This window comes from Tiliqua scincoides, chromosome 7 (assembly GCF_035046505.1).
Source record: "Tiliqua scincoides isolate rTilSci1 chromosome 7, rTilSci1.hap2, whole genome shotgun sequence".
Lineage (NCBI taxonomy): Eukaryota > Metazoa > Chordata > Lepidosauria > Squamata > Scincidae > Tiliqua > Tiliqua scincoides.
Genome location: NC_089827.1, coordinates 9,473,726 through 9,486,781, shown reverse-complemented (window position 1 = coordinate 9,486,781; position 13,056 = coordinate 9,473,726). Strand labels below are relative to the sequence as shown.

The 13,056-nt window shown below is 45.9% G+C and overlaps 1 protein-coding gene across 1 annotated transcript; it reads left to right on the top strand.

Annotated features, from left to right (window-relative positions):
• The first annotated feature begins 7,852 nt into the window (after positions 1–7,852).
• Positions 7,853–12,397, top strand: LOC136657058 (hyaluronidase-4-like). Its single transcript, XM_066633655.1, has 3 exons — positions 7,853–8,704; positions 9,970–10,059; positions 11,981–12,397. Exons 1-3 carry the CDS (start codon positions 7,853–7,855, stop codon positions 12,395–12,397), a joined length of 1,359 nt encoding a protein of 452 aa, XP_066489752.1.
• The last annotated feature ends 659 nt before the right edge of the window (positions 12,398–13,056 follow it).

The following is a 13,056-nucleotide window of genomic DNA, read 5'->3' as shown; positions in this document are numbered from 1 at the left end:
CAAAGATCAGCCAACGAATTTCACTACTGAGTGAGAATTTGAACTCAGGTCTCCTGAGTACTTGTCCAACACTAACCACTATACGACACTGACTTTGGGCTGGTCTTTGACGGCAATAAAGTTTTCTTTCTTTCTTTCTTTCTTTCTTTCTTTCTTTCTTTCTTTCTTTCTTTCTTTCTTTCTTTCTTTCTTTCTTTCTTTCTTTCTACTAGACTGACTTTTTGATTAAGATAAGGTTAGTCCTCCCTCAATACCTTCAGGTTTCTAGGGCCAGAAGTAGGCACAAGCTCATCACCATTTATTCAGGATTAATAATCAGCCTGGGGTAACTACCAGGCTACTTCCATACACTTTAGGCTGATGTACAATGTTATTGCCTGCCTGGTGCAAGACCAACTTCCCACTCCATTACTTCCCACTCCATTTGGGTAATGTTTGTAGGATGCAATTATAGGAGTTGGGTGGCTGACGCAGTTATACTTCCCATGACAAAGTGCCTGTCATGATGACATTCCAAAGCCACAATCCAGCAGTACCTTTAAGAGGACCAACAAAAATATCCCATAGTATTTTATGGGATTCTTTTAACCTTTAAATTCTCCCAAACTCTCCTTCTGGTGAGGATGAATTTTACACAAACCAAAGAAAGAGTGAAGTTATCTCTTTACAAAAAAAAAAATCTCCCAGCGTCCCTTGTCTTTCCAACATAGGGGGCTCCTATGCGGGGCGGATCCAGTGTTTGTGTTTGGGGTGAGCCATGAGCACTACCTTAACTCTAGAGCCCAGGTCAACCAGGTGGGTAGACCGAGTCTCTCGGTTGGACTATGGCCTCCATGGCCAAGGTTTCCTGGGTGGGTAGACCTGGGCTCCTGCCTGAACTTGGAGTCCAGATGGAGTACCTACCACAGAGATCTGGGCTCTCGTTCTGCCTCTTCCAGGAAGGTAGACCTGGGTTCCAGGCTGTGCTTGGGTTGCTCCCCAACTGTGGGAAACTTCTGCCCATTCTTTTGGCCAGAAAACAGACTTCTTGGGAGAGAGATTCAGTGGGACAGGGTTAACCATATGTGAAATTGTATCAAAACCTGGATTTACAGGAAGACGGACATGCCCTGGACTAACATGGCAGGGGAAAAACTTCTGAAGTGTTCAGAGCACTTAACACCACTGTCTACTGTAGTTTCTGTTATGTACTGTTAAAATATGCAGATTACTTCCTCCCTACAAGAGCCATAAAATGTTTCTCTTGTACCCCACAACTTGCCCCCCCTTATGAGATACAAGTACCTCCATCTTTGTATGAGAAAGACCTTCTAAGGTTGCAATGCTATGCACATGTTCCTGACAGTAAGCCCCACTGAACACAATGGGACTTACTTCTGAGTAGACATGCCTAGGATTACTTCCCCCAAAAGACTCAGCAGCCTAAAAATAGTGTCTTTTGTCACGATTCCTTGTATTAGGGATTGCAATGTTAGGGGGGAAAAATTGTTTAAATGAGAACTTGCAGAATACTCTGGCTGTATGAAATGGGATCCATTCTCCATGTAAACCTAAATGAGGTACACTCCATTTTTTACTTTAGAAGAGAGTAATTTCCTGTCAATCTGTGCCAGGGCCAGAGAGTGGGAGTGTTTGCAATTACAAGTTTTGCCTAAAAATAAATTGGAAATGACAGTTGTGTACATGGAGAATTAAAGACTGGATCCAATTTGAAATTTTGAAAGAGAGAAAAAGAAAAACCCTAATCTTGTAAAAGACCCAGGGCCCAATCCTATCCAACTTTCCAGCTCTGGTGTAGCTACAATGCAGTCCCATGGTAAGTGAACTCATGTTCCCATACCTTGAGAAGGACCAAGTGACTGCCCCTCAACAGCAGGATGCAGTGCACACCCCACTGGCACAAGTACACCAGGACTGGAAAATTGGATAGGATTGGGCCCCCAGTTGCTCCAATAGAGAAAAGAAGATGCTCCCATGCATCTCCCACTTACTAGATTAGGAACAGAAGGTGGCAATTATTGGTGCACTTGGATGCCCATTCCATAGTGCATGTGGCTGAAAATCTAGTGCATCCACAGTGCATTATTTTCTATTGGATGCATGCACATTCTGGTGCAAGTAGCTGTGCAAAACTGTGCACAATTACATCAGGACAGGGAAAGTGCCTGGTTTTCTTAGGAAACATTTCAATCAGTAGCACTTTATACAGAAATAAGCACTTGCATTTCCTGTCACATCACAATACCTGAGCTAGTTTTATTTCAAGGACATTCCACAGCTCTCCCATATGCAGCAGCATTGCTGGGGGGGGGTGCCGTTCACACTGGGTGACAGTAACGGGTAGGGGGGTGACACCACTACTGGCCAAAATTTTCTGCAACTTGATATTTTTGAATAATACCATCATGTTATATATGAATCGATGAGTAATTTCATGAAGAATGCAATGAAACAAACCTTGTTGAAATATCACCAGTGGGGGCGGGGCAATGGTGCGTCACCACACCCACTGCCTGGGGTTTTGCCCCACCCACTGCATGGGAGGAGTTCCATCATGGGGTTGATGTGGTGGCTTCCTGCACTGAGTGATGAAAACCTTAGTGATGCAACTTCCCAGATGTGCTTGCCTGATATCCTTGCAGCGGCTTTTAATGCTTTCCCCCCCCCCTTTAGCCCATACTAGTTCTTTATTTGTGATGAGCCCAGTGATCGGCTCAAGATGCCTCAGTTTGCCAGCTTTTTTTTTTTTTAACTGCCATTTGCATCTGTGCTTTTGAAAGGAGCTTGATCTGCAAATGGGAGCAGGTGACCGCACCAATCTCCACACCTTTGAAAATCTGCTGTTGACTGCAAAACATGCCCAGAGTTACGCTGCTCAGACTTGCATCAGCAATTTCACATCAAGAACCAAGAAATTTCACATTTTCGCAGAAACAAGAAGCCCCATGGGGTGGCAAGTGCATGAGATGGGTTAAGGGAAATGAAGGTGCAATCCTAACACCTTATGTCAGTGCTTTCCAGCACTGGCATAGCGGTGTCAATGGGACGTGTGCTGCATTCTGCAGTTGGGCGTCACTCACGGAGGCCTCCTCAAAGCAAGGGAATGTTTGTTCCCTTACCTCAAAGCTGCATTGCCCTTATGTCAGTGCTGAAAAGCACTGACATAAGGGGTTAGGATTGCACCCATAGTCTTACAGTGTACCATTTATGCTGTGTTTGGTTGGCAACCTTCAGTCTCGAAAGACTATGGTATAAGCCTACAGCACCTGGTATTCCCAGGCGGTCTCCCATCCAAGGACTAACCAGGCCTGACCCTGCTTAGCTTCCGAGATCATGGCATCAGCCTACAGCACCCAGTATTCCCAGGCGGTCTCCCATCCAAGTACTAACCAGGCCTGACCCTGCTTAGCTTCCGAGATCAGACGAGATTGGGCATGCTGTGTTTAGACTCAGATTATATGCCTCAGGGTTGGCCCATTCATAAGGCCAACTGAAGCAGTTCCTTCAGGCAGCAGATTTGTGGGGGTGGCCATCTCTGCCCCCCTGCTTGCCTCCAGTGTGCCTCCTTCTGTTCCCTGGATTGGAAAAGAAAGAGGGGGTGAGAGATGAAGAGGAAATGTGGGGAGCTGAGCTAGAACACAGAGACTGAGAAAAGCAGAGACTGGTCCATCATCAGGCAAGGGGGGGCAGAATTTGGCAGGCTACCTCAAGAGGTTTCGGCTAGCCTTGATATGCATTACGTAACACATTGTTTACAGGAGGTGGTGAAACGAGAAAGGAGCATACTACCTAAAACCAGACAGACACAGATTATGTTCTCCGACAGAGTTTGAGGTTTGCTAGCATTCCTGAATGTGATTTAAGAGACCTGGTTCAAATATTTTTAGAAAATCGTTGATGATCTAAAAAAATACTGTGACGTTAGCTGCTCATATTGTGGGTTATGCATTTGAACAATATTTTTCTGTGATACACACACACAAACACACTCCACTTTTAATTTAAAGAAAAATGGAAGAACTGAATTAAGACATTAAGGGTGCCATCCTAACCCCTTATGTCAGTGCTTTCCAGCTTTCCCATCCCAGTGCTTTCCAGCACTGACATAAGGGCAGTGCAGCTCTGAGGTCAGGGAACAAACACTCCCTTAATTTGAGGAGGCCTCCGTGAGTGACACCCAACTACAGGATGCAGCACATGTCCCATTGGCACCCCAATGCCAGATCACAATTATTTTATCTCTGGTTATCTGAAAACAGCAGCACGAAAAAGGGGGTTAATGGGGTACCTTGGTTGACAATTGAACTCAGAGGAGGAAGCTTAGACCCGCCTCTTCCTCTCTTAGCCAGTGCTGCATTAGCTAAGGGAAATCAATTAGCTAAGATAAATCACGGCTAAGATAAATGTGACTATTCTAGTTTGGCAGGTTTGAAGCCTATTGTAACTATTTTCAGCAATGAATGATGCTTAAGGATTCTATGAGTCTCACGCTGGCAATGAAATAAAAGGAGATAACAATATAATGACCCAACAGCTGTGGTGAACATTCCCAATCTATGTCTCCTCTTAAAGTGGCTTGATGAGATACCTGGCACAAATACTGAGAATGTGAGAACCTGCAGGCAATTATGTGAGAATTTAGGATTGCTAATGGAAAACTACTGGTCTGGGAACAACGTTCTATAAGAAAATGGAACAATGACTCATGAGAAATGACTCATTACGAGACCTGTGATGACTGCAGGTGAGATCCTTGACACCACAATTTACCCCACATCACCCCACAATTGTGTTTAATGGGACTTACTCCGAGGAAAGTGTGTCTAGGATTGAAGCCTCAGATGTGTTGGTAGGAGACAGGTGCCAGCAATCTCCCATCATTTTCTGACAAACCAAAACCTGAATCCCAAAGAGAAGAACATCTTACTGGAGGTCTGAAGACCATTCACCCAACCATTTTCAACAATAGGTTATGCGACTAATTCACAATGTAAGACAATGTGATGGAATGCCCTTCTCTTCCTCAACCCAAACATCACATACTAATGACTTGACCCTATTGGACGTCCCCACCACTGGACCTTGTGTTTCAGTGGCACTGCATGCTTTATGGCTGTTATAAAAGGTGCTATCGAGTGCTGGCAGGCCACCACCACCAGTGGTAAATGGCTGGGGCCAGTAAGTCAGCAGGGGTGGGTGGGCAAGGAGTTGGTGGAAAGGGGAGAGGAGGAAAAGAAACAGAACAAGGTGGGGAGAGAGGCTCAGCAGTGCCACTACTGATATCCTATACTCCATCCTGGCCTCGATCCACCTTCTTGGGTCCACTCATACTTGTGCCAGGAAAAGAGCTGGCACAAGTCCAAGCAGACCCATTTGAGCAATGGAGGTCTACTCCTGGGCAAAGGAACAAATTCTTTGACATTGAAATGAACACTATCCAGATTGATAGGCCACGGTCAAATAAGGCCGCGGTTTCTTTGTCCGGAGGAGAACTCTACTGGGGGGGGGGGGAGGAACGGGGGAAAAGTTTAGATTGGATTGGGCTGGCCCTGAATTTTGGTTTGCAGGATGGTGGTGGTACAATTCTAGGAAATGGGTCCATATTTGCTGAAACCAATCAGGGATCCTTTGTGTATTAAATAGAACCCTTCCTGATTCTCTCCAGTCCAGAATATATTACAAAGGAGGTAAGGTACCAATGAAGGGACGAGAGAAGAAACCTCTAAGGTGCACTGAAAATATGGTAGTCTGTTAAGCTCAATGCATGTGAACACTCTCTACTGAGGCAATGTTAATTCTTACACTGCAATGAAGAGCCTTCCAGTTCACTCCCATGCACCGGACTTAATGCATCACGTATTTTGGTTGAGTGTTGGGAGAGTTAGGACAGACAGAAGAAAATATTTATTTACCCAGCGTGTAATTAGTTTGTGGAACTCCTTGCCACAGGATGTAGTGATGGCATCTTGCCTGGATGCCTTTAAGAGGGAATTGGACAAATTTCTGGAGGAAAAGTTCATTATGGGTTACAAGTCATGGTAGGTATGTGCAAGGTAGAGGTAGGCTGTCTCTGATTGCTAGATGCAGGGGAGGGCACCATGATGCAGGTTGTGTCTGTTGTCTTGTGTGCTCCCTGGGGCATTTGGTGGGCCACTGTGAGATACAGGAAGCTGGACTAGGTGGGCCTTTGGCCTGATCCAGTGTGGCTCTTCTTATGTTCTTATGTTTGTCTCTGCAACAATATCCAACCACTGATCTATCACAGCTGAGTTCATGACCTTTCACTGTGGTTGACCACCAAAGCGAATCTTAGCAGTGACAATTTATCATACACTTGGCCACCTAGGATGAAATCATGGAGGTAGACAGAGAAAGAATTCGGGGAGATGTCATTCTGCTGACATTTGCTATGAGGCAAGATTGTGTTTGTGCTGAGCTAGTAGCCATTGTAAAACTCTGTATTGCACCACCAATGCTTTAAAGTACTGGATTATATTTATTTATTTATAGCTCCATTCCTCTTGAGAGAGTTTTGCTGTCTTGGCAGTCAGAATTTGATCTATTTAAAACATAGTGATGTCATACTTAGTTGTAGCTACTCCACCCTGGCAAGAAAGTATAGGTGAGAGTCACTGACCAGGCAGTTCGGAAAATTGTTGTTTTCTGTTTTAAAGCATAGTGTTCAAAAACCAGACCTCTTTAAACAAAGGTATTTCCATGCCACTTTGGTATGCAACTGCTCAGTAAGTACCCAAACCAACACAACACTATTCATTTCTGTCAAAACAGTGTCTGAGACTTCGCTTAAATAGCTTCCTTGCATTTCAAAAGGCACATAAAACAGATTCCCAGTGACACCGAGTGGCAGAAGAGAGTAGCTACAACTCGTCTGAGATAAGTGATTTTAAAAACAAGGGGGAAACAGGACTGGAAGGAGGGAACGGGAAATCTGGGTCCCCCGTGGATACCAAAACCCATGGAGAATGAAATCAGTGGGTGGGGTCCAACAGGACCTCTGGATGTGATGGAAGCAGCTTCTGGTGCTCTGGGGTCTGTAGAAGCCCCTTCTCTAGGTCTCAGAAAACCACCTGGAAGTGCCAAAAAAGGCACTTCCAGTCACATCTGGGAGATCGTCTGTGGGTTCTCCACATGCAGGTTCAGAACCTGTGGTGGGTCAAATAAGAACAAACATAAGAAGAGCCCTACTGGATCAGGCCCAGGACCCATCTAGTCCAGCTTCCTGTATCTCACAGCGGCCCACCAGATGCCTCAGGGAGCACACACAAGACCACAAGATATTTGCATCTTGCTGCCACCTCCCTGCATCTGGCACACTCACACACCCCCTGGTTCGGGTTCGAAATCCACAGACAAAGAGGACCCACTGTATTCTCTGAATTTTATCTGAAGCTGAAGGCCCCATATCTACCTTAGGGCTGTACATAGCTTGAGAGGTAGATATTGTCCCCTGCCCTGCTGTCTGACTACATAATCCTATGTATGTTTACTTGGAAGCAAGTTGCACTGCGTTCAGTGGGGCTTACTCTCTCTAGTAAGGATGTTGTGGAGTGCTTCCAGAGTAGGCTCTTCCAGGGATACCCAATCATTGCTTTTCTACAAAGCACCCTCGAATCCCAGCTTTATATATGCATTCATATAGCATTTTCGAAAGAATCAATGGCTGTTTTCTTTTGTGCTTTTAAAAGCTCTAGTGAAATTGACACCTTTTGTAGTAGCTTTTCACATCATGAGAGCGCTATTGAAAACTGGAATCTTATCATCTATTATGTTGCAGGTACCCTTTCCGGCCTGGTTACAGGTCACATTTCTTTGGAGTTCATGTACATCCTCCATGAAGCCCGCTCAGCTACCAGTGTTCCAAAGGAAGCCTTTTCTTGCTGCCTGGAACGCACCGACGGATCACTGCTCAGTGCGCTATAACGTCACAATTAACCTGAACATGTTCCATGTGATTGGAAGCCCCTTTGCTAGAGCAAGAGGACAGAATGTCACAATATTTTACGTCAACAGGTTGGGGTATTACCCTTGGTACACGCCACAGGAAATCCCTGTTAATGGTGGCCTACCTCAGAATTTCAGCTTGCAAACCCACCTGGAGAAAGCAGGCCAGGACATTGACTACTACATCCCTGACAAAGATTTCACTGGATTAGCAGTCATCGACTGGGAGCACTGGAGGCCCCAGTGGGACCGCAACTGGAACACAAAGGACGTTTACAGGCGCCAGTCGAGAAAACTCATTTCTGAACTGCAAGCAAACGTCTCCGAAAATGCCGTTGAACGTTTAGCTAAGCTTTCCTTTGAAGAAAGCGCTCAGGCTTTCATGAAGGAGACCATTGAGCTGGGGATTAAAAGTAGGCCCAAGGGCCTGTGGGGATACTACTTATATCCTGACTGTCACAATTATAATTTTCAGGACCAGAACTACACAGGCTCTTGTCCCGAGAGCGAAGTCTTGAGGAATAATGAACTCTCCTGGCTGTGGAATAGCAGTGCGGCTCTCTATCCTTCCATCGGTGTCAAGAAATCCCTCGGAAACAGCCGAAACATATTGCGCTTCTCACGGTTCAGGGTGAACGAGTCCATGAGGATCTCCTCCATGACATCGCAAGATCACGCTTTGCCGGTATTTGTATATACCCGACTAGACTACAGAGATGAGCCATTATTATTTCTTTCTAAGGTAAGCTGTTTTGGGAACAGGAGCTGCTGCAGTTTTAGAGCTGGTGCCGCCCAACTGTTAAGTGAATGTAAGCCAGAATGTAATCCAAATCGCACATCAGCCAAGATTTCACTAGATAGCACAGCACTTCCCAAACTTCTGGGGCCCAGAATGCTTCCCCTGCCGCAAACGCTCCCAGAAATGGCTGATAATGGGACCACCACTACTTACTTGGGGATTTGGAGACCTTGACACAAAACTGCAAAGGCCGGTAAGAGTCTCAGCGTGGGTAGATGGGCCTTTCCCAATGTGTGAAAACCACCCACAGTAGCTTGTTCAGCCAAGCTGAGATTCTAACCAGCTTTTGAATGATCACATCATGGTTTCACTGCTCACCTGCTGGTGGCCCATGACACTCCACAGATTGAATATGAAAATACAGACGCTCCCCTGTATACATGGATTCAGTTATTTATGGATTGGGGGGGGGGGTCTCACATGCCCTCCCTGCGCACCCATTAAACATTTTACCCAGGTGACGTTTTCTTGTTTAAACAGGTCGCTATAAGCATTTAAGCTTTTACCACCACAGAGAAGGCTGCCAACCAGGGATGGGAACGAGTCAGGTGACTTGGGTCCGAGTCATAAAATCACTTTTTCTTTGCTGACTTGTGTACACTCGAGTCAGGCGTGTCAATGACTCTGACTTGAGCCTGAGGCCACTGACTCATAAATGAGTCCCCAAGCATGCAGACTCTAGTCTATCTGTGTCTGGGTGTGCTGGTCTACGCTTTTTGTGGCATGAAAGACCTCGTGGGGCCGTCATTCGGACCTCGAGCAGCAGGAAAGTTCCAGCCAGGAGGCAGGGAAGGGTTAATGTTTTGCATTGAGCGGGAGGGGGGAGGGAGGTTAGAAAGTGGGCTCTCTTGTCCATCTCTGAAGGAACCGATGATCCTGGATGAAGGTTTTTTCCCTGGACCAAAGAGGGGAGAAGGTTGGGGGGAGGGATGCGGTTTGTAGCCAACCAAGAGAAACCCCTGGCATGGCTTTGTTGAATATAAAGATGCTCTGTCAATACTCCTACAATTGAGCCTAGGGTCTTTTAGCTTAGCCTAGCCTAGGTCTGTTAGGATTGCACCCTCATAATCTATATGCGAATTTAACTCATGTCTTTTAACTTATGGTCCTATGAGCGTTTCGCTAGCATTTTACCTGCCTTTCTTTTTAAGATAAGTGGTGACAGAACAGCAATAGTCTGATAATGTTCTCTTCTGTTTCCAATGTAGCAAGATCTTGTTAGCACCATTGGTGAAAGTGCTGCCTTGGGAGCAGCAGGAATTGTTATTTGGGGAGACATGAATTTAACTTCATCCCGGGTAAGCCAATGCCTCAGTTCTAATTTGGGGATGTTATTCCAAGTGGCAGACAGAACTGCTATTCTAGGCTACATTTGTACTACGAGTACTAGTACTAGGCTAGTACTACATACACTAGTGACATTTGGAGTTGCAGTTTCAGCTAGCCCACAGTTTCTCAAACTGAGTGGATTGGGGCCCACTAGCTGGGTTGTGAGCCTATTTCAGGTGGGTCCCCATGCAGTTCAATGCACATTTTATTTTTAATATATTAGACTTGATGCTACCATGGTACATGACTGCATTTGAGGAAATGTTACAGATCTATACTTTTAACAGGCTGCTGTGTAAATGGTACACAATGGGGCTTACCCCTGGGTCAGTGTGAATAAGATTGCAGCCTTTGGGATGTTCGGGGAATTTTTTTTTTTAACAGATCAGCAGCTGCTTGGGAGGGTCAAGAAGGTTCTTTTTTAGTTTAAATAAATGTTTAAGCTTATATAAACCTTTTACTTAATTTGATTTGATTTTGTTGTATGGGTGGTGTTAAAAATTGTCCTGCATGATGATGTCACTTCCGGCCATAACATCACTTCCGGGATAAGGACATCACTTCTGATGGGCCCTGACAGATTATCATTCTAGAAAGTGGGTCCTGGTGCTAAAATGTTTGGGAATCACTGAGCTAACCTATCAAGATCACAGTGACACGGGGATTACTTCTTGGTGGCTGAGATGATACCTACAGAGTTCACCAGCAGGAGAAAAATAAAAGTTGAAGGCGTTTCCTAGGGATTTGGAAATATGTTTTGAAGAAGCATTGTTCTTTCAGGACTGCTAGATCCATGCACCCAGCTGACAAGATATATGAAGTTAGATGAACCCTTTGTTATCTTCTTTCAAGGTCAATGTTGGGTGGCTTTCTTTGTATCCAAGGGAATACAGGTGTATCCACAAGGGTTCTGCTCCTTGGATCTCCCACAGATACAGAAACTGGGGAGTGCCTGTTTCCATGGCGGCCTCCATTTGCATTAACATCATTTAAAGGCTTACCAGGGCAACATGTATTTTGTGTTAACAGGTTGCTGTAAGCATTGTAGCTTACAATGCGATGTGAAAAGGCTGCCGGCAGCCTGAATAATTTAAGCTAATTCTAACACTGAACAGGAAGCTGAAGTTAATGGAACCGTCACATCAAATCCATTCTTTATAGGGCTTATGTCCTCTGCAGACTGCAGTGGGACACAATCCCAACCAGGTCTACGCAGAAGTAAGTCCTATTTTGTTCAATGGGGCTTACTCTCAGGAAAGCGTGGTTAGGGTTGCAGCCTTAGCCTCCCTTCCTTTCCCAACAATGGCGCTAGCTCTGATGTAGAAAGTACCACGACACCCCACCAGCAGGGTGGCTTGCAGTTTCAACTGCAGAGGTCTTCCTTCCTGCCTGCTCCAGTCAGCAGCTTCTCCAGCCATAGCAGCACCTTAGCTCTGAGCAGATCCTGGGTGGGGTAGCTACACACCAGTCTCCAGCAGTCTCCATTCAGTTAGTCCATCCACCAGTCCATCAGCCAGTCCTCTTTCCCAACCACTCTCCTCCCCAACCTACTTCCCACACCCTCTCTGTCTTCCAGGCTGCTTTCATCTTTGCATTCTAAGGCCCTGGTGTTAACCCCATGCTTCCCAGGCCTGTCAGAGCAAGGGGCCACTGTTGACACCACACCCTATCTCCTCAAGGAATCTTGTGTGTTTCCACTGCAGGGACTGCTGTGTCCTGTTGTGTCCAGGAAACACAACACACACAGCTTACTCCCAGGAAAGTGGGTAGAGGATTGCAGCCTTTCGGTGTCACACAATATGGGGTCTGTGTTAGCAGGCCTGAGAAGATGGGATAAGCCTTGAGCCCACACAGTTAGTAACACCCTATTTTGTCTTCTGCTACTTGAAGGTCAACTGCACCAAGGTGAAACGCTTCGTTGCTTCTGAGTTAGGTTCCTACATCATCAACGTCACCAAAGCAGCAGAGGTGTGCAGCAAGCATCAATGCCGGAACAACGGCCGATGCGTACGGAGAAACTGGAAAGCCTTGGATTACCTTCATTTAAATCCTGACAGCTTCCAAATAGAAGCCACAAAAGGTCAGGCGTTTACTGTGAAAGGGGAAGCGTCGTCCACCGACCTTCAAGTAATGGCAGAGAAATTCACCTGCCATTGTTATCAAGGGTTCAAAGGAGCTGATTGCAGGGAAATTAAGGACCCAGGAAGACAACCTGGAAATGCCACCAGTTTATTCTCCAGAACAGCTGTACTGATCAACCTGATTTCCTTGATTTTTTCCATTCCTGAGATTTCTGTTCTGACTTAAACTGCAATCAGCTCTTCCAAGATTTGTCACATCAGCAGATTGCATGACCAAAGACAGAGGGAACGGAGCAACTGAGAACATAAGAACAACCCCACTGGATCAGGCCATAGGCCCATCTAGTCCAGCTACCTGTATCTCACAGCGGCCCACCAAATGCCCCAGGGAGCACACCAGATAACAAGAGATCTCATCCTGGTGCCCTCCCTTGAAGGTGCCCTCCCTTGAACTGAGGATCTATGCAACCTAGTCCAATGCATGTTTCCTCCCAAGTAGTCTTAAACCATTGTGGCCTTGAAGCGTGTTAAGAGTTGAAATTGATGTATGGAACAAGTTTTGCTAGGAAAACAAATACAGGGAGGCTTCTATCTCAGCGAATCCTGTATCCGCGGTCTCATTTAACCAACAATGTGCCCCCTGCATCCTCTGGAGGCAAGGGGAACTGTAAAGATGCTTCCCTGGCCCTCCTAATGCCTTTTAAAGGCATAAAACATTACTTCTGGTTTTACAGAAAAACCGGAAGTGACTTTTTTTGTCCTAAAATGGCCATTCTGAGGCCAGCAGGGGGTGCGAGCAGATGTGTGCAGTCTCTGCAGGGCTCAGAAGACCCTCTGGAAGTGGAATACAGCTCTCCTTGCTTCTGGAGGGTGGGGGCATCCCTG

Coding starts and splice junctions, on each gene's coding strand:
- LOC136657058 (XM_066633655.1), top strand. CDS start 7,853: ATGAAGCCCGCTCAGCTACCAGTGTTCCAAAGGAAGCCTTTTCTTGCT. Junction 8,705..9,969: donor CATTATTATTTCTTTCTAAG/GTAAGCTGTTTT, acceptor TTTCCAATGTAG/CAAGATCTTGTTAGCACCAT. Junction 10,060..11,980: donor TGAATTTAACTTCATCCCGG/GTAAGCCAATGC, acceptor TGCTACTTGAAG/GTCAACTGCACCAAGGTGAA.